General features: G+C 35.7%; 1 protein-coding gene across 3 annotated transcripts in view; it reads right to left on the minus strand.

Moving 5' to 3' along the window:
• Positions 1 to 9430: 9430 nt before the first annotated feature.
• The window catches only part of LOC142347846 (uncharacterized), a 176361-nt gene continuing 162769 nt past the window's right edge, over positions 9431 to 23022 (minus strand). For all 3 annotated transcript variants that reach the window (XM_075398978.1, XM_075398979.1, XM_075398977.1), the window contains 4 exons: positions 15584 to 15865; positions 15180 to 15246; positions 10950 to 11162; positions 9431 to 10705 (listed from right to left, as the gene is read on the minus strand). In XM_075398978.1, coding sequence (XP_075255093.1) covers positions 9864 to 10705; positions 10950 to 11162; positions 15180 to 15246; positions 15584 to 15865 — 1404 coding nt within the window. In that variant the 3' untranslated portion in view covers positions 9431 to 9863. The remainder of the gene's footprint in view (positions 10706 to 10949; positions 11163 to 15179; positions 15247 to 15583; positions 15866 to 23022) is intronic.

Genomic DNA, 23022 nt, shown 5'->3' on the forward strand with positions numbered 1-23022 from the left:
CTAAGGCTTGCCATCCCTTATGTAAAGGCGGAGATAATTTCCCAACCGCTTTTATCATAAAGTTTATTTACTTTCACGATAACAACAACACCTGCAATAGACGAAATATGCTGGCTAGTGTTTACAAACGGGAGGAGAATGGGAGCGCAATTGATTCGCATAATATGGTAACTACATCATGGAATTCACGGAAAAAAACTATACAAAAAATGATTAATGGAAGTTTGTGAGCATTCCTATCGAAAAGATTCGGACTTTGGATGATCTAAAAGATAAAGCTGTAAAGTATGAGCGTTATCGACAGCGTGAAGCATTCAACAACCTCCCTCATAAGGTCAGGACGCCACGAACAAATTAAACTGTTTCAAACCGCTACTACAACTATGTTCCTATAACAAAATAAGATGGCAATATTTCTGACAATCCAGAGCAATCTGCTGATGTTAAGATGTGTCTACTTATGAAAAAAACTTCTGGAAAAACTTGAGAATGATTCTTTGAGCACGCCACATTAAATGAGAAATCAATGTCTCACGGAAAATAAACCAGCAATAGCAAAAAAAATTAGCATAGCAAAAATATTTTTGTTGACTGCCATTATATGAACATTCGCTCCCTAACCAAAGACCTTGAGCAACTTGAAATACTTTTGGGTAGCGTAGAATCACTTCCAGATATACTATGCTTGACTGCAACATGGCCTATTAAGGAAACCCAAACTGCAACTTCACTTAATAACTATAGGCTGATAGCTTTCAAAAGCACACTTGGCATTGGTAGTGGAGTTTCCATATATGCAAATCTAAAGAACGTTTTATTGAATTCTTTGTTCAATTTATTGAAACAAAGGACTTGAATAAAAAAGTGTTTACATTTTTACAGATTTTAAACTGATATTTTAAAATCTAATCCGTTAAATAGCAAGTATTAGGAAGCTATTGTCTCAAATAAATTTCGTATTTTGAGTTGAGATTCTACCAGGTCTTCCAATCATTGTGATCGTTGCATTGATCATTTAACAACGAATACTTTTAATTAGAGGTATCAACTAGTAACACACAATGAAGCCATGAGTGATCATTATCCTACAGGAACATCCTTAGGCTACCTAATGCAGCTGATACTTCTATTAAAATCAGAGATTATAGCATCTTGAAGAATGAAACTCTTTTGAGTCAATTATAATAAATTGCGCCAGGAAATCGCAAATTTGAACAATTTCATAATAGAATCGTATGATTGTCTTTTTGATCATTTTATTAGTACTGTTTCCAAAGATTTTTATAAAAATTTTCCGCTTAAGTTAGTGAAACGGAAAATACATAACAAAAATGGTTATCAAATTATGTGAATAATCTGATCACTAAGCGAAATGCGGCTCGCTTAAAATGAACAAATACAGAAAATGCATTTGACTTGGAAAAATTTCATAGACTACGGAACAAAATAGTCAGTGAGGTAAGGCGCAGCAAAAAATATTATTACAGTTCATTATTTAAGTCTAGCATAGGTGACTCTAGGCGTACATAAGAAAGAATAAACAGAAATTAAAATGATCTTTAAAGCTGAATAGAGCGTATTAGTCTGAACGATGGTGAAACATCGAGCGTAGCTAATGTTTTCAACAAATTCTTTGCTAACATTGGGGTGAAAAAAGCTGAGTCAATACCAATTATTGATTTTATCTTCCACGGTTCAATTAAAAACGATAAGTTTATTTTTCCTAATGAAACTTTACAAAATATGCGGTCAGCGGGACCAGATGATATATCCAATTTTCCAGTTAATTTAACCTAGAATTTTTGGACGTCGTTTTTTCACATATTTCATCAATAGATCAATCACTTAATCTATTTTTCAAGTTAAACCGAAAAATGCAGTTGTAACACCATTACACAAAACGGGAAATAAAATAGATGTGAATAATTATCGGCCAATCTCTCTAGTACTTAGTGTTCGTAAGGTTTTTTAAAAAGTAATTCACATACGTATTTAACACTTTATGGAAATTTTTTTTTCTTGTATAAACAGCAATTTGATTTTCGATGTAAAGTTGTTCCAATGGATGCATTATTGAACGTTATCGAAGATATGCGCCTAAGTCTTGATAACAAGATGAAATGTGCTGGACTTTTGTTGGATCTTAAAAACTTTTTTGATAGTGTGAATTATCAAATACTTCTAAAAATGTTGGAAAATTTTGGAATCAGAGGGGTTGCTCTATATTGGTTCAAGAATCATGTTAGTGCAAGAGAAGACAAGTTGTTAAAATTTGTAACACAATATCAGATCAATGTGAAATTAAATGTGGAGTTCCTCAAGGTTCGGTTTTGGGACCGCTGTTGTTTGTTAATTACATAAATGATCTTCACTTGTATTGCCCAGGAGCCAAAACAATAATGTTTGCTGATGATAAATTGCTAAGGTTTGAGGGTAAAAATCTCTCAATCAGTACTATGCAATCATCAGTTAAACAAATACAAAATTCGCCACAGCTTAACAAGCTTTTACTAAACCTTGACAAAAACCACTTTATAGTTTCAATCAAATTTTCGTGATAATACTTAAAACAAAATTAGCGGCTTTGCGATGAAAACAAGCTCAAAATATTTAGACATTTTTCAGATAGGAATTTGAACTTTAAAGACAATGTAAGCAATATAAAGGTCAGGATTAGACGTTTTGCTGGAATTATAGCCAGAGTGCGCATGTTCTACCAAAGTCTTGTTCAGTCGGTTAGGGAATACCGGATATTAGTTTATGGTTGCACCAACTATAATATCCAAAATTGTAAACAAGTTTTACAGAAGAAAATAATTAGGCTAATGTTTTTCAAGAATTTTGGCAGTGAAACAAAAGAACGGTTTTATAATAATAAAAATTTAACTGTTCGTGAACTATTTATTAGAAATTTTCTTTCACTTCTTATGAAAGCATGCAATAATCTCCATAAAAAACAAAATCTTGAACAGCAAGATTAACAATAAAGAATTAGCTGCGTACTCGACGAGGAGGATAAGGAATATGTTTCATGTACCCCTCAGTACAAATAAGAAAATGGACAACTCACTTAGGTTAAGACTTCGTAAATACTAAACTATCTTTCAGAAAACTATCTACCGTCTAACTTTAAGAATTTTTCAGTTTTACAAATCAAAAATTATCAAAATCACCACCACTTTTCACAATACAAAAACATCTTTTAGTAAAAAGCAGTTTTTGGGTGCTAGTTTTTGCCCCTAGGCATTACTTGCAAGGCTCTTAAGAGCCTATATTGTGTCCATTGTCTGTTGACATCAATGACAAAAATAAATTTTATCTTATTTTATTTTAAATAAACGAGACTCGTGTTGTCCACGTTCCTCCAGAAAACTTTTTTGGTGGAAGCAAATACCTCTTTCAGTGCGCTTTGATCTTCGCCCTTCTGATCCGTTATTGACAAAAGAACCTTAGCGTGTTCTTGGTCTCGCTCTATTTAGCACATTAGTACCTAAAATGGTTCTAAATCTTGCAAATATTTGTCTATTTGACTATTCATATTCGTAGACACATTTCCTAGGATATCGCATTTGTTGTCACCAATTTTACTTTATCTTTATAAGCGGAAAACATGCATTTAAATTGGCTATCAAATACTTAAGATATTTGTCGAGATTGAGAAAGTGCTAATCAATTTTTAGGATTTCAAAACCCCATTTAATCGTCCAGTGCCTTTTACCATTTTTTTACCAGCGCCTAGTTTGCCAATTGAGTTTTCTTTCATTTCTTACATATATCACCACAAAAACGGTCTAGTTGTTTTTTCAACCGTTGATCTTTTCTCTTTACTCTTGACATTTTGTAAAACAAAAACAAAACTATAGAGAGCGTTACGAACTAGTCACTTTAATGTTAAGAAAATTAGGCTAGTTATGTTATTGCTTCCTTAAAATCGAGTTTCGAAACATTCTAAGTGGAAACATTACGTCAAAATGCTTAGTGTGAGCCATATCTATTCTGAATCCCTTTTACCATTGGAGCAAGATGAATGGAATCATTAGTTGTGAAGCATCTAAGCTGGTGGCTAAATTAGGAAATACTAATTTCTAATCATGATGCGAAAAATGCAACTCAATCGATCTCGTTCATGTATTTATGCGTTGAATTCTCTCTGGATTATTTTGTTTGCAATTCTTTATTTCTGCGACAAAACTTTGAAATTCAACTCACCTCTACGTAATTTGCCAATTACAAAAACACCCGATCTCGTCAGTGCAACATCGGGTGCACATTTTCAGGGACTAAAAATCAGATCGTTTCCCCGACAAGAAATCAAGTTTTCAGAAGATGACAACATTCTAAACAGGCGCGGGAAGATTCCTAAAAGTAGACCCAGATGGGCTCATCAACGGCTAGAATGTAGAAAATGGAAAGTAGCTACTAACAATATTCATGTTTCGGATGCTATCAAAATTCAACTGACATTGCCATCTGATTGGTGCATTGTCATTGTGGGCGATAGTGGCGCACCCGATAATTACCCCTTCAATGAAGGAAAAAAAGGACGGGTTATTTATCTCAACGCTCGTGATCAGGAACAACTTGCATCGGAGGGGGTTAAACTCAGTGGAACCCTACCTTGGAACCATTATGGTAGGAAAAACGTCGGTTATTTGTATGCAATTGCAAGCGGGGCTCAACTTATTTGGGATTTTGATAGCAGTAATTATCTCCTGTCACCTCCTGCCAAAATATTGGAGCTCAATGTGACAAGTAACTTAAGTGAAACAATTGTTCTGCAAGCCACCCCAAACAGAAAACAAGTCACTTGCAGCTCATTTAACCCTGTGTCCATTATGGGTATTGGTAAGTCGCCTTCATGGCTCAGAGGTCTACCTTTGGATGACCTAAAAGCTGCAAAGTGTCAAAGAGATGCGTACCTAATCGTAAAAACCGCAATTATGGAAAGAAAAATAGCAGTTTATCACTCTTTGCCCAACCAGGGCCCAGATAGCATGCCACTTGTGGTTCCCGAGGACGCTTTTGCCCCTTTCAACTCTCAAGCTACTCTATTCACCTATGAAGCATTCTTCATGTTGTTTTTGCCCGTGACAGTTCACGCCTCAGTTTCCGATATTTGGAGATCTTATCTTGGGCAAAAGCTATTAAAGGACTGTGGTTATAATGTAGTTTTTACATATGCACAATTTGTTCAAAATCACAGCGAGCACAAAATGTCAGCCGAGTTTAACTCTGAAAAAGCTGTGAACGAGAAAAGTGGTAAATTAATAGAGTTTTTGAATCACAATTGGACCTCAAGTTGCGCCAAATCACTCGAATGCCACTTTGAATCTTTGGTGGTCAATCTCTATGAACACGGCTATATTCAACTTAGCGATATTCACCACTTTCAAACATGGATCACATCTTTACTTGATTTTGGTTATATCTTTCCTCGGATGGAAAAAAAGGTCGCTAAATTACAACCTGGCAAAACTGCGGCTCATGCTGACAACGTAGAACCAAAATGGCCAGATTTGATGCTTTTTGTACCCGCTTTCCCCGGTGGTGAGTATGATTTGAACAACTATTTACTGCGAAGCTTAAAATTTTTCTGGCCCAAATCTTACCTAAGGTTAATGGTCGTGATAGATGGAGATTTAAAGAGTTCACAGTGGGACAGCTTTGTAGGACAAATTAAAAACTCAACGAAAGAGTATGCAAGCTCTGTTCAAGTTGTATTTAATTATATTCCGAAAGAATATTATAACGGCGTTGGTCATGATAGACAACAGTTAATTATGTTTTGGGCTGATAACTTCACCAACGCCGAGTATGTCGGTTTTCTGGACGATGACAGCATGGTCACTAACTATGTGATATATCAAGATCTGTTTGATGAACAAGGCCGACCTCATGTTATGGGTAGGTCTCCCAGAACGAAAGACAGAGGATGGCAAAAAGTTTCAGAGACAAGCCACTGGACAGATAATTCAAGCGCTGAAGTCATGCGAACAATGAACTATTTCCCAGTAATTGTGAAAACCTCTCACTTGAAAGTTGTTCGTGACAGCGTTTTAAAACACTTACCACAATTTGTAAACTTTGACGATTTTTTCAGACGCGGAATTACTCAACCTCGCAGATATTTTAGCCAGTTCAACATAATTCATCAGCATTTATGGAAACTAAAAAAAGACGAGTACAACTGGCATCTTCAACCAAATTTGGCAACAGACGATCATTTCAAAGGCATAAAGGGAGTAACTGCGGAGATGACCATTCCAAAACCACGATGCGTTCTTCATGTTACATCGGACGGAAGAAAGAAGTCACCATATTATGTTGAGGATGTTTTCCAGCATGGTTTCTGCTACTCTCTTTCGAAAGCAGAGTTTGACGCTGGTGGGGAGTACAGCAAACTGTGTAACAATGCTGGGTATAGTTGGGATGTCGTATCTAATGTACCTAATACCAGCCAGTGGGTATTCGATTGGGCGGATTGGCGATGGGACAACCGGACAATCCAGTCAACTAGAAAGCGTGTTGCTATGAATCGCGCTCGACCTGACTGGAACGAAAACGAGCTCAAACGTATTTTTGCCACAAGGAAAAAAGTAGTTTGAAAGTCTGGAAAGGTTTTGGAGTAAACATGTAAATATGTAAATACTGCTTCTATCACATAATAAATTCACCGGCACTAAAAAACTCTATCCTGAATATTACTCAATCCTTCGTAATAAATTTTTTAATAGCTTTAAAAAAATAATTGAAATGGATGCAAGACAATTAGTTCTAAACAAATTTACTGGAGAAATGTAAGCTCTAAAAAATTGAACTAACTTCCTTTTGAATTCACATCTAAAAGAATACTTTTTCAGACTCATAGATGAAAATTTAGGCTAGAAAATTGCATAACGCCGCTGAGTTATTAGTAAATTGAAGTTTGCAGCATTATCTATAGCAGATCTCCGATACGTTGTATGACGTGATCTAGAGCTTAGCCTTTGTAAAAACTAAAGAGGTCTTATGGAGTCGCAGGAATATGTATTACTAATATCTTAAGTCTTAGCTGACTAATTAAAGTTCTAAGTCTCTAGTATAGAAATTTTCTATTCTGAGAATTAGTAGACAGTAAACAGGCCCCAATGCTAAGGCCTAACTTATATCTCAATCTATATCAAGAGCGGAGTAAAGAGGAACTATACTTTATCGTTATATCAGTTCCGACTCAGCTAGTAACCAGCTAAGTGAGTGATACACAAGAACATCAGTAAATTTTAAAAATAATTTATAAATTTCAACCAATTGTAATTGAGTATTATATTTTTCGCGGTTGAGCATATTTTTTGCTGTTGACAGATCAGAAAAATAGCAAAACAATTTTTGACATCTTAAAAATTCTAAAGACACAAAGAGAGACGCAGCAAGATGTATATTTGGACGCTGACCATTAAATGATTATTTTGTAGCTATCGGAGAAAAATTTTGTCCGAAATTCCTAAATAACAGCAACGCCAACGCAGTAATTGTTTCCACAAATCATTTTTTTATGCATAGTACAAACGTACTGGAAGTCTTGTCCATTGTAAAAACTTAGAAAAACTCTAAGACAAGTGGTTTTGATCAAATCACGAACATGGTTCTTCGGTTATGTTTACCTGTAATAGCTGAACCGCTAGTTGACATATTCAATGATTGCATTAAGAGCCATACTTTTCCGCAGAGCTTCAAGATTGCAAAAGTGTTGGCACTTCAAAAAAAAGGAACATGGATGCCCCGAAAACTATAGACCAATAAGTTTGCTACCAACCGTTAGCAAAAATTTTGAAAAAAATATTTACAAAAGAATGGTTAACCTCATCTCAAAAAAACCTATTTTCTTGTAGACAATTTGGTTTTCGCTCAAGAAGATCATGTATTCATGCCATAGCTGAAATTACTGAAGATATGAGATTGTCTATGAATAACAAAAACTCTTGCGCATCAGTTTTCCTTGATATAACAAAAACTTTTGACACCATTGATCACTCACTATTACTCAACTAGAAATTTTTGGTTTTAGAGGCCATCTTAAAAAAGCTAATTCAGTCCTACCTCAAAAACCGCCAACAATAAGTTTTCTTCCAGTCCAAAACCTCTGAGATAAAAAATATTCAAAATAGTGTCCCACAGGGCTCTGTGCTTGGCTCCACTCCTCTTCTAAACTTTTGTCAATGATCTGCCATATGCAAAAATCGGAAATCACATTGTTTGCTGACGATACCAACATACTTTGTGGAGGAAAAGATATTGAAACAAACATTAAAGATAGCATTACGGAGGCGATATGATGGTTCAATGAAAACAAACTTTGCGTTAATTCTAAGAAATCTCAGTTGATGTATTCTGGTAAAGATTTGGGGCTTAATTTGGAGCCAATTTTGACCGATTGTGAACTACAAGAATCTGTAGAATATTTAGGTATAACTCTTGATAGAAAAATGAATTTTGACTTTCATATTCAACAAACTGTGAACAAATTAAACAGTATCTGCGGTGTTTTCTATAGAATTCGCGACTATTATCCGATTTCAAAAATGATACAGTTTTATAAAGTTTTTGCTAAGCCCGTGATCTCTTACGGTCTATTGGTTTACGGCTGCACAAACAAAAACAGATATGTGCCAAAGAAAAATTTTGCGAGCCATCTTCTATCGAAAGCAGACAGATAGCCTTCAACATTACTACAAAAAACACAGAATACTCACTGTTTTTGACTTAAACTTTCTTGAACTTCTGAAGAAAACTGTTGAAGAAATTGCAAAGAGATCCCCTTGCTCTTTCATTGATCTTGAAAACGTGTCATCCTGTAAATAACACACACGGAACCTCAAAAAAGGTTTAATAAGACAGGTCAAATTTAATAATGCAGCACTTGGAAACTCACTGCGGTTAAGGCTGACTAAGACTTATAATTTTTGCAAATCAAATTACCTTTTTCCCTCATTTATTGAAATTCAAAAAATGAATTCAAAGCAGCTCAAAAATTTGGTAGATCAAATTTTGAAAAACTACCTTTTCGACAGTAAGTCTTTTTTTACTTTAATTTTTGGCTGATTACTGGCTAAGGTACAAACTAACTCGTTCTTAATTTTCTGGAAAGTAAAATATAATTGATGAGTTTTTCAAAAGGGACGTCACCTAAACGAGCTGTAAAGCTTATCTGACGTACCTCTTGAAAACGTTTATAGTCATTAATTGTAAACTGTTTTCAAGAAACTTAATTCAATTCAAATAGTAAAAATCTAACTGCTCTCTTGGTTTGAGAGCAATCAATCAGACGCAGACTAGAAATCGGTCGTACATGAAATTGCAAAAAAACAGCAGGACTGAATTAATCGCTACAAACTTAGTTGGAGAATAATTAAATCACCAACTTTGCTTATTGGATTAATACTATACAAAAATGTTTTTTTCATAAAATCATGAATTTTCATTTGCTCTTCAAATTCTTCAAACCAAATTACAAGTACATATCTAATTTTCATTACATTTTGATTTCATATGATACCAATATTGACAACGGGTAGACAACGACTTAGGAATTCGATGAATAGGGATTGTAGTTTTCATTAAAATAATTTAGTTTCGTCTTCAAATCGATGGGGGTTTTGTTCAGCTTGCAAAATGCGCCCAAATAATTTTCACCTGAATGCTAACATCCACTGATTTTGAGACGCATCAAGTTTGCACGGGCTGACCGACCTTTTTTGTTCAGTCAGCCCTGAACGATTATTTCAATCATCTGATCGTCAGTTCGCTTTGAATGAAGAAAGGGGTCGCCATATTTCCTCATACCCTCGGCGACGTCTCAAAGACCTATCAAATTGCATGGTGCCTGTTTACGGTCTAGCACTCTGTTCAGAGCTACTGTTTGCGTTTGCTGTCGCACGACGCCTGTCACTGAACCTCGGAGGTTTAGTTGGTTCGTCGCTTTTCGTTGATTTTAATGAAGCATCAGCTTCCGAGAAACCTTGACCTCGGCTGCTTTTTCGATCATAAGTGTTACCACCACCACGCCCACCAGGTTGTTTCGCATTACCACCATAGTGGTCATCATAATCACTCGCTCCTCTCGGATAACCATGTGGATCATAATTACGACCAGCGTTTCTCGACCCAGACTGATTGGAAGTTGCACCACCGGGCGCATTTGCAGATCCCCGATTCCTGGAATTCCAGGAACCACCACCTTGATGTCCAGAACCCCCGCGATCATAGTATCCGTAACCCTCGTCATATCCGGAACCCCATTCCCACTCATCTTGACGGCGTCCAGAAAATCTTTGACCTTTTGAGGAGCGGTTGCCATCACGAGACGCGGTAGAAATAGGATTACGTCCAGATGCCGTTCGAGGATTCAACTCCTTTTCCGAGTTCTCTTTGCCTCTAAAATCACGATTGGCACTTTTAGGTGGCGTATCCAAAATTCCACTCTTTCTGTGAGGATCATTAGGATCATCTGCGTTTTCATCTCTCGCGGGAGCTTTAACAGCAGTCGATTCAATTTTAACATTCTCTTTGGAATCTTTTTTGGACGACTGCATTTCACTCTCTCGCTCTTTCTCCTTCTTGGCCTCTGCGAGTTGCGATGTGTAATAGCGGATAGCACCACCCGATGACGCTTGTTGTTGCTCCTTCCTAGGATTGTCTCGTTTTCTATCGTTTCCTTTCGAAGGGTAACCTGTATAAACGAAGATCTAGGATCAACAGCTCCCTTGACAAAAATTACAAGATGTGACGGCCAGTCCCCACCATTAATGCAAAAACATAAGTGTCCTCAAACGTGCTAACGACAACTAAATTTTTTCTAAACTGGTCAGAATAGAAACATATCCTTGACGATTGGAACTAGAAGTGTCTACAAGCATATACCTATCATATTTTGACAAAGTGAAACTGTTTAGTGGTTCAATAATTAAAGCTACCTGAACTTGATGAACTGCTTCCACCTCCACTTCCCCTATTGGAGGGCTTGATCTCTCGGTATCCACCCCTGTTCCGCCCTCCGCCGCTGCTCCTCTGTCTCCCCCCACCTCCACTACTTCCACCAGACGAATGTGGTTGTCTTTCAGAGTGTCTTTCATTCACTGCTTCGTTGTTCTCACGATCCAAGAAAGACGCGTTTCGCTCCTCTGGCGCTATAACGCAAAAGTGTTACATTGATATTCATTTTACCAAACTAAACAACTGTATGTGAACATTTTTAGCACAATAGTATTTTTTTGCATTTTTTTCAACCTTGAATACAGTAATTATCACATTTTAGCAATGAATACGTCAGATCCAATATCTATGCAGACACAATAAGAAAAACGAGGATGATCGTTTCATCTATATAATGGCAGTTTTTTCACAATATTCACAAATTTTCAGTATTCAATTGCTTTGACAAGCTGCTTTAGCCCTGAGCGTTGACTAAGTGTAATATATAGGAAAACTTTTAACAATTGGATCTCAACAAGACGGTGAAAAAATTGATCTGTAAACAATGACACAAAACACCAACAACGATATTCAATACCATAGTTCATAAAAAGCTTAAGAGCATCTTATACCACCATGGCATGAAAATCAACATGAGCAGTTTGAGTATTCAACAGATGCTGACAAATATCAGACCCTCTTATCTCGACAACAAAGACCAAAAACATTTTAATCAACATCTGATAACTTAAAAGCTATAAAAATAGCAGGGCTCTAAGAGAACTGTTCGGCAACTTAATGCCCTGTGGCTTTATCCAGTTTATAAACGCGAAAAGTCACGAAAATTCGGTGGTCAGAAAAGGATCACACGAAAATTGGTCCCACAACAATTTGAATCCAAAAGAGACCCGTAGAACTAACATAATTGTTGCCAATTTAACTTGAGAGCAACTGAAAACGAAAAAAATCCATTTTACTTTTCTCATTCTTAAACTCGAAGTTCTATCCAAACTTATCAACAGGACTTTCCCATATTCCTTTCAATAATTTGAGATAAACAACAGAGGACGTATATGTTATGTTTAAAACAATTTGTTTTGCGCAAACTATTGATTTGTCGGATCTCACTAACACTCCTTCTTTCATATTGAGGGACACAAATTATCAGAAAGACAAAAAGTATGAAATCGGAAAAACTTTTCAAGGAGCATTTATGACATTATTTCTCCCGCTTCTTTGTCTATTTCATAGATAGTTATCAACAGACACTCAAGCTTTAAGTTTCATACTTATTAAGCAACCTAGGGTTGGTTTAAAATATTTCACTGAGAAATACAGGTATTTATTGCATCACATCACAAAGCAGAAATCAAAGGTGTGTAACATGCAAAAATGATAGACATAAAACACTCACGTCGGGCATATTGCTCTCAAACTACTGACGAGTGGCTGGCTTCGGTAGTACCCAGCTGTGGCTTAAAGATGCTAGCGGGGGATGAGTGGGGCGAGCGGAGTGGGTGGGGGAATCAAGCGATGGGGGGGGGGGGGGGGCAGGGTTGGACGAGAGGTAGACCGAATCAACAGGCGAAGGAGGGTCGACTGGGGTGAGTGGGGGGATGACGGAGTGGGGGGGGGGTCAATTTTTCAAGATTAATAACCGTCCTTCAAACCACCAAATTGTCTTAAAACAGTTTTGGTTAATCACATTCTTAGAGACTAGTAAAGCGTAACACTATGAGTGGACTTAATGCTCTCCGGGCGTAACCTGTTTATCCTATTTTTGAGGACAAAAATGTCGAATCGGTAGCAGCCGAAAAATGAGTCCAGCGAACAATAGCATAAAAACACAGGACAATATAATTGCTTCGGTTGAGAGCAGTTAAAAGACAGTTGAAATCCCGCAAAACTCTGGAATCACGGAAAGCATTCTGTACCTCAAATCAGTCAGACAAAAATATCATATAGAGACAACAACCCGCATTAAAATATCTCCTGCAAACTTTGAAATCAATAGTTACAATTATAGCGGCTGAGAGCACGAATAATGATTTATCTCGCTGGAAAGTTAACAGAAATTTAATTAAATTTATATAAAAAAAATAATTAAATGTAATTTTAATTAAATACCAAATCTGCAATTTTCTGAAAATTTTCTGGTAATTGCATTATGCTCATTTAATTTATTTTTGGGGATAATTTTGCAATCAAAGCAGGATGGTATGCAAATCAGTCTGCTAAACGCATTGAAATTAATATTGGGTTGCGAAAATAAGTTCTTCCATAGGTTTGTGAAAGTAAAACTTGATTAGCTTGCTTTCACGGAACTTCTAATTCTAATTGTGGAACAGATTGGAAGAAAACCAATGAAAAGCAAAGCAATGACAAAGAGATATGCTTGTCACTCACTCTCATTTGGATACACGAAAGTGATATCATTTGCCTGACATTGATAAAAACGCGTCAAAATCACAAACATACCCAGCCGATTGCCGGAAAATAACCACGATAGACGCTTGTGGCCTACAATGAATTGAAATAACTAAAGAAATAAGATTGACAGATCGACCACCAGCTTTTTAATAGACCACTAGACTTTTGAGTTAGATTCGGACTTTTGAGTCATTTTTATGAGACACATTTGCTCTACAAGGAAAAAGCCCTAATGGAGCTTTTTCAAAATTAATATTCGATATTAAAACACAAGACTCTATTACCCAGGAATTAGGGCACATAAGTTTGGTACTACTTAGATGCACACTATTGACCTTTAATTAGTAAATGTTCATAAAATTTAAAAATCCAAAAGTGAGTTCAGAAGTCATTTTTTAGTGCGGTAAGTTTTAACTGCAAAGCAGCAGAAGTCACTGAAGTCGTTGAAAAAGTCAATTCCATAAAGTCAGGGTAAGACGAAACAAAAATCTGTTAGACGAAGTTAAAAAAAATTTTTTGACGGCTATTAACAAGAGTAAAGACCAGAAAATATATCACAATTAACTGTTGTCTGCCAATAACGGTAGCTGAGCAGAGCTATTACTGCCTTGAGGTTAAGCTCCTCTTTTCTGGCGTTGCGAAGTAGGTTTGTCGGCTTAGGGAGTTTTACGATTCTCCACTCAAGATCAAGGCTTTATCGTTTAAATATTTTCCAACAAATTTTTCGTGCAATGTTTTGCTTGACGGATCTGGATTTGCGATATACTTGTTTGCCTTTGATTTCTCAATTTTAGGCATAAAACTAAAATCAGCTAGCAATCGCTCTAATGAACTTTGATAACCTAATGCACTATGACTTAACGACCGGGCTTTATCGGTTTAACCCGTTTCTTTTGAGTTTGCTCTTTTGACCTTGGCTGTATTCACTACGTTGCATAATTCAATGCGTATAAGAATTAAAAATCCAGCCAGTTGAAATAGTGAGTGAGGTAAGTCAGAAGTCAAACGTGACTTATGTAAAACGATAAACGTGATCAAAAGGTAAAGCGAATTATAAAATAATAGCAGGACAATTTTTGAAATTAAGGCAATTAATGAAACTTAATGCCCGCTGGTCTTCACCTGTTTATCCCGTTTTTAAAGATCAAAGTCATTGAAAAATGTGTGAAAACATACATCTTAAAAAAGAGCGCGCCAATACAATTCAATTTCTTTGAATTGTAAAAGAGGAGAGCGCCTAAATAATAACCTTATGAGAGGCTGACGGCGGCTATTAAAAAATAGACCAATAATGGACTATGAATGGATTGGGAAAACCACTGAGAAAAAATCCGATCACAAAAATCGAAAAGCCAGCAAAAAAGTCAAATTGTCGCAAGTGAACAAAAACCACCAGCGAGAACGTAAATTTTTGTTCAACTACAGTTTTCTCACTCTACTTTAAAATTAGATTGAAATTCACGCCGCAAAACCGCTCGCTACGTCACTCCACTTGAGGTTTCGGCGTGACCAATATCACTTCAACTTACTTCAAAAGTCATGAAAATGTGTGAATAGATCCTAAAAAAAATGACAGCGCAATAAATTCAAATTCTTTGAATAGTAAAAAAAACACGAAAAGGTCAATCACTTTGTGGCTATTAAAAAAAGACGCTCCAGCAATACTGCTCTTCCAGTCGTAACAATTATACAACAATTGCTTTAAACTTCAATTTAAAGCAGTTAAAGGCGGGCCCAAATTGCATAGACCGAAGAGGCCAGAAAAGTGACTCCTAAAAATTTAACTAAATAGGTGAACTTACGAGTTTCTTTCTCGGCATTCTTAGACTTTGCACCGGATGGTCTATACAACTGTATTGAAGGGAGATCCTGAAACAACAAAGCACACCAATGAGTAGATATCTACCGTGCAAGTGTAAATGTTCAAGCTAGATATTGTAATCATCTCTCGTCACAAGGCTCAGCACACACAAACTCTAATCCATTCGAACCAAGTCAATAGACAGTCAAATATTGTTTTATTCATTTTGTGGCTCACCACTCTCTAGTTTTTATGAAACACGAACCTCGATACGTTCATATGTTATAATTAAATCTCTTAATAAATATAGGGGGAGCTATAATAAGAAAAGGTCGTCATGTTTTCCCAAATATTAATACATTAAAAACGTGACCGATAGCTAGCAAAGAAGAACAGCAGATCTACCTTCAATCGCGTAGATCTGCTTGTTGTTGACTTGGACGAGTCGGAGCTTCTTGCGGAGTCTTTTTTGTCGTCCGTGTTAACGTCACCATTACTCTCAACGTCTTCAAACACCAGTTTCTTTTCATCCCCTATTGCATCACCTGACACTTTCTCACTTTTCGCAGTTTCTTTCTGCGGTGACTGTTCCTTCAGGTCAGTGTTTTCTTTCTCTTTCTCTTTCTCTTTCGATTCAGCAGCTCGGCGTTCTTCAGCTTCCTTCCGAGCACGCTCCTTCTCAGATCTCTGTAACAAGTATCTGCATAGTAGGGGTGTAAATGAGCCCTTCTCGGGTCTGCTTCACTTGTAAACTTTCTATCCTTTCTCGCTAGAACCACTTTTGCTACAAGTAGCAGAATTATCAACTTTTTGAGGGCATCCGAGAACAACATATGCGGGACAATTTCAAAGCTCTCTGCCTCTAGAATTCTGTCTGCAGCATCTCAAAACAAGAGCTTACAATAACTATCACTGATTTTTTGCTTGTTCAATAAAAGCTCTCAAACAAAGTTTGAACCGATGATTTCAGTCGTGTCTTTATACGCAAAACTTGACATTTTAGCAGGCCAATGACATTTAGCATGCTTGCTAAAAAGACTTTTTGATTTTACCTAATACGAATGGCTCTCTTCGACAACTTTAAGTAGATCAACTGTAGTGGAGGCGGTTAAAGATTGAAGTCAAACAAAAGAGTTCATAAAATGGTTTATTTTTTAATTAAATCTTGACACTCAGTCCTAAGAACAACCTCTAACCTCTAAGAACATCATTCACTAAACAAACTCTAAATTAACTACCATAACCCCGCTGAAGTAAGCTTTAGTACAATAGCGCCAGAACAAGTTGTTAGCCCTTCTTTCGACAGTCGGTTGATTTTGTTTTTGATCAATCTTAAGAAATGAGGGCTGAAAATATCTACTTGCTGTTTTATTCATATGTTTGAAAACGTCGACGTCATATAAACTTCAGGAAGCTTTATAAGTAAGAATATGTAATCTGGTTTGCTTTTCGAGGTTCTCCCATCTTCTTGAATACAATTTTTTCAATAATTTGGACCAGAATCTTTTAGTTAAGATTCTCTCTGCTGAGAGTTGGAGTAAAGAGAGGTTGCATATACCAATGAAAATACCGTAATTATGATAAAGTAGAGCAAATCTATTTGAATTGCCTTCGAAGCAAACTGATGAGAACCGTTTTAATTCGGTAAAAAATGGTCAATAGTGCACTAAGTTTTTCCTGACTACTCTACTTTGCTTATTCTTGTTTTTTTTCTTTAGTTCTGCTGTAATCTCTTCCGTTTTTCAAACTAACAATTTTTCTTCTGGATAACGACAAGAGTTTTTCTATCATTGAGCTGAGTATCATAAACATACCCGGCAGATTGCCGGAAAATAGCCGCCGTTGATTCCAATAAGCATGACTGGGATTGAAATAACAAGATATTGAAAAAAAAAGATTTTCGTACAAAAACATTTTTTTAAGTCCGATTTATTTTGATGGCATTTCGTAGTTGAACATACTTCTGTTTCTTAGAGAGAGGCTACAGGGGCTACTACCAATAACAATCAGCATTAGAGAGAGGTAACTAATACTTATAGGACCGACGTTCAAATAGCGGGCATCTAAAATTGGGCTTTATGGGTTTATCCCGTTTCTATTTCTGACTTCAATTTTTTATACTGACTGTTCATTTTGAATTGCTTTGCTGAGCAACTGATGTTCAAAATCACTTTTAGCAGAATGAGAGAAGAGAGAAACTAGCCTAGAGAAGTCAAAAAGATTTCACGCAAAATGTTGAAAAGGCGGCAAAATGAGGTAAAGCGAAACATTTTTTGATTCGACGAAGTAAAAAATAAACAGAAAAACTAGACCTAGAAAGGACTATGAGTGAATTGAGAAAACCATTTTAAAAAAATCAGATAAAAAATAAGAAAAAAACAGAAAATCAATGTCAAAATGCCGCATGTGAACAAAAAAACCACTAGCGTGAAATTAAAATTTAATTCAAACAAAAAAATTAGACCTAGAATGAGCTGTGAATGGATTGAGAAAACCATTTAGAAAAAATCCGATCCAAAAAATAAAAAAACAGTAAAAATCAGAGTGAAATTGCCGCATGTGAACAAAAAACCACTACCGAGAAACCGAACTTTTGTTCAAACACCGTTTTCTCACTCTACTTTAAAATTAGAGCGAAAAAATTCACGCCGCAAAACCACTCGCTTTTTCGCTCCATTTCCTGTTTCGGCGTGACCAAAATCACTACTCCAATTTGACTTCAAAAATCATGAAAATGTGTGAACAGATCTTTAAAAAAAGACAGCGCCCCAATACAATTCAAATTCTTTGAATTGTAAAAAAAATAGGAGCGCTATAATAGCCGGCTGAGAAGATGAGGGCGGCTATTAATTATACAGAACAATTGATTATTTATTTTTTGCTGATGATGTAGTCGGTAAAATGCTGATTATTTGGTTGTTAGAAGTTGCACTGAGAACCTTAATTTGATGAGCTGCGAAACAGGCTTGCTTCAAATTGCCCACAAAAAGTCACGAATAAGTCACGAATGCTCTTTAAACACGTTCAAAATTAAATTTCTTCGCTAATGTCCGAGATGACCTAATAAGTAATATTGTAAAAGCCTCAATGCCAGCTACCTTAAATGTAATTACAAATTTGTTTAACCGGTCATTGAACGAAGGCCTTTTTCCAGATAGCCTCAAAACAGCCAAGATCGTTCCTTTATTTAAAGATGGCTCAAAAGTGGAGGAAAATAACTATCGCCCAATTTCACTACTCATAATTTGGAGCAAAACTTTTGAGAAAGTAGTTTTTAATAGAGTATACGGCTATTTCGGAAAACTAGGAATTCTCTATCACTGTATCAATTTGGTTTTCGAGACAAGCATAGCACCATTGATGCACTCGCAGAACTCACCGAAAAAATTCGTCATTCTGGAAAAAAGAACGCTATCAATTCGTTCTTTTTGGACTTGAAGAAAGCTTTCGATACTATAAATGATTGACTACTGCTAAAAAAACCTTGAAAGATATGGTATCAGGGGGAAATGCTTAATGTGGTTTGAATCGTATTTAACAAATAGGAAACAAAGAGTTTCTTTAACCAAGGTGTCATCTGATTGGGAATTTTCACACTGCTGGGTACCACAATGTTCAATTCTGAGTCCTCAACTCTTTCTAATTTATATTAACGATCTCCCTCAAAATTGTAATCCTAATGTCCTGCTGTTTGCTGACGACACTAATATTACATCCATAGGAAACAGCCGCGCAGAAATAAGTCTCGAACTAGCGAATATAAATAACTGGTTGAAATCAAATAAACTGGTACTTAATCTTGAAAAGACTGTTTTAATGAAAATGCTGTTTGCTGGTTCCAAAATAGATGCAAGTGAATATCTATCTGTTTGATGATCAAGTTGTCCAAACTCACTCTATGTGCAAGTATCTTGGTGTGAGAATTGCTCCAAAGCTTTCCTTTATTAGCCATATTGAGCATGTAAAGAAAAAATTAAGCAAGCAATGTGGAATTGTATCAAAATGAGACATTTTGTTCATAGATCGCAACTTATAAGATATTATTCAAGCAACGTAATTCCCATTATTCAATATGGCGTTCTTGTTTATGGTTGCCGAGGCTACACTTCTTTACTACCATTGTTTATGTTGCAGAAAAAAGTGTTAAATTTTATATCCTTTCAACGAAAATCAGACAGTTGCAGTGATTTGTTTCCTAAACATAGATTTCTCTCAGTCTACGAGCTACATATTTACGAGCTCCTTAAATTTGTTCTTAAATCTGTTTGCAGTTTTCATTCTGAGGGTTATTGTAACGAAATGTTTCAATTTAATAAAAAGAGGGGGAATACGGGGCAATCCGAGCTATGATTACTCAATATACCTCGCTGCAAGAAAAAACTTGAGAAATTTTCTATCAAATATTGTGCTGCTAAACTGTATAATAAGCTGAGGGAATTAAATCTTCTACCTGGAAACGTAAAAAAAGTACACGTGATGAATTAAAAAATACATACCATAAGTTAAAGGATGCTTATCTTATTAACAACCAAGAGCTAGTTAATTATATGTTTCAAATGTAGTAAAATTGAAAATGTGGAAATGTTTCCGAGTTAAATATGGGGCTTGCTGAAATAGTGAATCAGCAGGATTACGTGCAAGTCCACTTGTGTCATTATAAATATATCTAATAGCTGTTTATAATCAATCATGTCCAAGAAATAAATTCTTTTTTTATTAGACAATAGCTCAAGGCTACTGAAAGCATTTTCTTATGTCTTCACTAATTTTTTTTTTACCAATTTTGAAATAGTGCTTGTGGCTTGCCTTAGCGACCAAAGCAGTCGTTGGGTCAATTTTTGAATCTTCAAAATTTTCTCCAAAAATTGTTAAGTATCTTCGAAGCAAAGATTATCAGAAACTATAAAATTGTGAAAACTTTTGAGGACTTGGTAGTCTGGCTATAACTTTTCATCACAAACCCACCAAATATTGGCAAAAAGCGACCATAGCTGCAATATTAAGCATAGCCGGCCAATTGCACGAAAATAGCCGCCATTGACGCATATCGGGATTGAAAGAAAAAAGACGGGAGTTTGACAGCTTAAAAAATTGTTCTATTTTCGTGTTCAGTTTTAGTTAGATTCTAAAACTACTTAATTCAGCTTCTTAACCGAAAGCTTTTAGGCTTAATACTAATGTCAGCTAGCAATTGCTTCAATGAACTTTGATAACGTAAAGCACTATGGCCAGGCTTTATTGGCTGATCCCGTTTCTTTTAACTTTGCCCTCTTGACATTGACCGTATTGACTACATTGAGTAATTCGAACATAATTTTTTGTATTCGAAGTTTTTAAATTACTGAGTTGTAAAAATTATCGTTGTCATTCATAAGTAAATCGGTCCGTACAAAAACCCAACATCAGTTCATCTCTCGATACGATGTATTCAAGTAATTCAATGAGTAAAAGAACTTTAAATCCATTTGGCTGAAGTCCATTCAGTGAGTGAGTTAAGTCACGCGTCAAACGTTCAAAATTGTGACTTGCTTAAAACGTGATTAAAAGGTAAAGCGAATTAAAAAACATAACAAAACAAGTCCACGCAATTCAAAGAGTCCTGATTGACAGACGACCCGACATAGAATGGACAATAAATGGTTGGGAAAACCAATTAGAAAAAACTGAAAAAAACAGCAGAAAAAAACTCAATTTGCCGCATGTGAACATAAAAACCAATTTAAAATTTTTGTTCAAACATCGTTTCCTTGCTCTACTTTGTAAAATTCACACCGCAAACTCACCCGCTTGTTCACTTTACTTCCTGTTTCAGCATGACCAAAATCAGTTCTCCAATTACTTCAAAAATCACGAAAATGTGCGAACAGATCTAAAAGACAGCGCCCCAATAAATTTCAAATTCTTTGAATTGTAAAAAAAAGAGAGCCAATAAATAATAGCCATTGAGTCTGACGGCAGCTATTGACAATGAAATTTATTGAAAATGCACATTATTGTTGCATCATTCTTTTCCGCTTTCTTGTTATTTAACAAAATTACACATGATGACGTAATATATTTTAAATTTTTAATGTACAGCCACTTCATTTCAAAACAGTTAATGAAAAGTCATTTGTCGCAATTCCTCGTAAATTCTGCTTCTGAATAGAACTGTGATACAATTATAGTCCAGATAAAATTATATTGTTACCTTGTATTTCGTTTTTTTTTGTACCAGAGGAATGCATACTGTCATAGTTGTTTTAAATTTTGAGAACATGTCAGCTAGCAATAGTTCCAATGAACTTCGATAACGCAAAGCACTATGGCCAGGTTTTATCGGTTAATCCTGTTTCTCTTGACTTTGCCCTTTTGACATTGACCGTATTCACTACCATTGAGTAATTCGAACATAATATTTTGTATTCGAAGTCTTTAAATTATTGAGTGGTAAAATTTATCGTTGTCATTCATAATTAAATAGGTCCGTACAATAACCCAACATCAGTTCATCTCTCGCTACTATGCACATAATGAAGACATCACAGTCTTCAAATTGACTAATAAACCCAAAAACTGGCCTATTGGCACAAAACTGAGTACAGAACTGGCACAAAACCGAAAAGTTCATTCTGGAAAAATGTGAAATGATGGATATCTAGCCCAATAAAGGTAGTTGAAAATTAGAAAAAGATTCAAAGATACGGTATAAGATCTTGGGAATGAAAGAGCCAACTGAGGAGAACATACTTGCATTGGGAAATCGAAAATCGATTGATTTCTTTTTTAAATTAAACCATGAGTAAAAAAAGCCGCGTGACCATACGATGTAAGTAATAATTTATTTGAACTTCAACAACTGCATCAAACCCTTTTAAGTGTATTGCCACTAAATACACATTTAGGTGGCCAATGTCTGACTTTCGGGTAAAATTACTCGATCTCGTTACTAATTTCCAAAACTATGTTTTGAGATTAGGATTAATAAACGTGTGTAGAAAATAGTTACAGGAAAAGATTTTTGTTCAATTTTCTTCCATTTGGGATATAGCCGAAATTATTTTCCATGGCGAGCGTTTTTGTGGCTAGCGTAAAGAGAAGCGACTAAATTTCGTAACTAAATTCCACGCCATAATTAACACTTCTGTGCGTCACCTTTACCCACGGTTGCAGTCTCTAATAACTAAGATTTGTTAAATTAGACCAAATGAAGGAAAGCCTAATTGCTGATTAATTTCAGAAATATCCCTCTCGATACTAATTGGGGACTAAGAAGACAATTAGCAGTTATTCAATTCCCATCCGAAAAAAAAACAGTCACAAATTACAAAATATTCCCAGACAAAAAAAGTTTAATAAAAGCAGACAAAATAGTCCCCAATAAATATTTAAACAATAGTGAATATAATCTACAAACAATTAACAAACATATTCAATGAGTTTAGGTTATCAAAAACTTGGTTCACAATATATTGTAAAAAAACAATGTTGTAATCAGCTAATATCTGTTCAAATACACACAATCACACGAATAACTGGAGGAGTTTCTTTATTTATTTGTGTGCACATGTTTAACTCTACGTTGTTGGTACAGTTTCCCCTGAGATTGTTTTTGCTGCTTTTATCGGACTATTGTCTGTTCACCTTGCAATTACCCATAGCACTGTTCACAAGAACAATTAGGAGTAGTATAGGTAAATGACTAGTAGTATTACTAGGGGGGGGGGGGGGGGTCACGCACTGCAAAAAACGACCCCCCTCATTTTTGGCCGAAAGTTCAAAATATCAAAAAAATTTTGAAATGATTTTAAAGCAAACACGGATTATTAATTTTCAAATGTTGACATAATTTTCAATTTTCGGCT

Source organism: Convolutriloba macropyga, chromosome 10, assembly GCF_964194025.1.
Source record: "Convolutriloba macropyga chromosome 10, txConMacr16.3, whole genome shotgun sequence".
Lineage (NCBI taxonomy): Eukaryota > Metazoa > Xenacoelomorpha > Acoela > Convolutidae > Convolutriloba > Convolutriloba macropyga.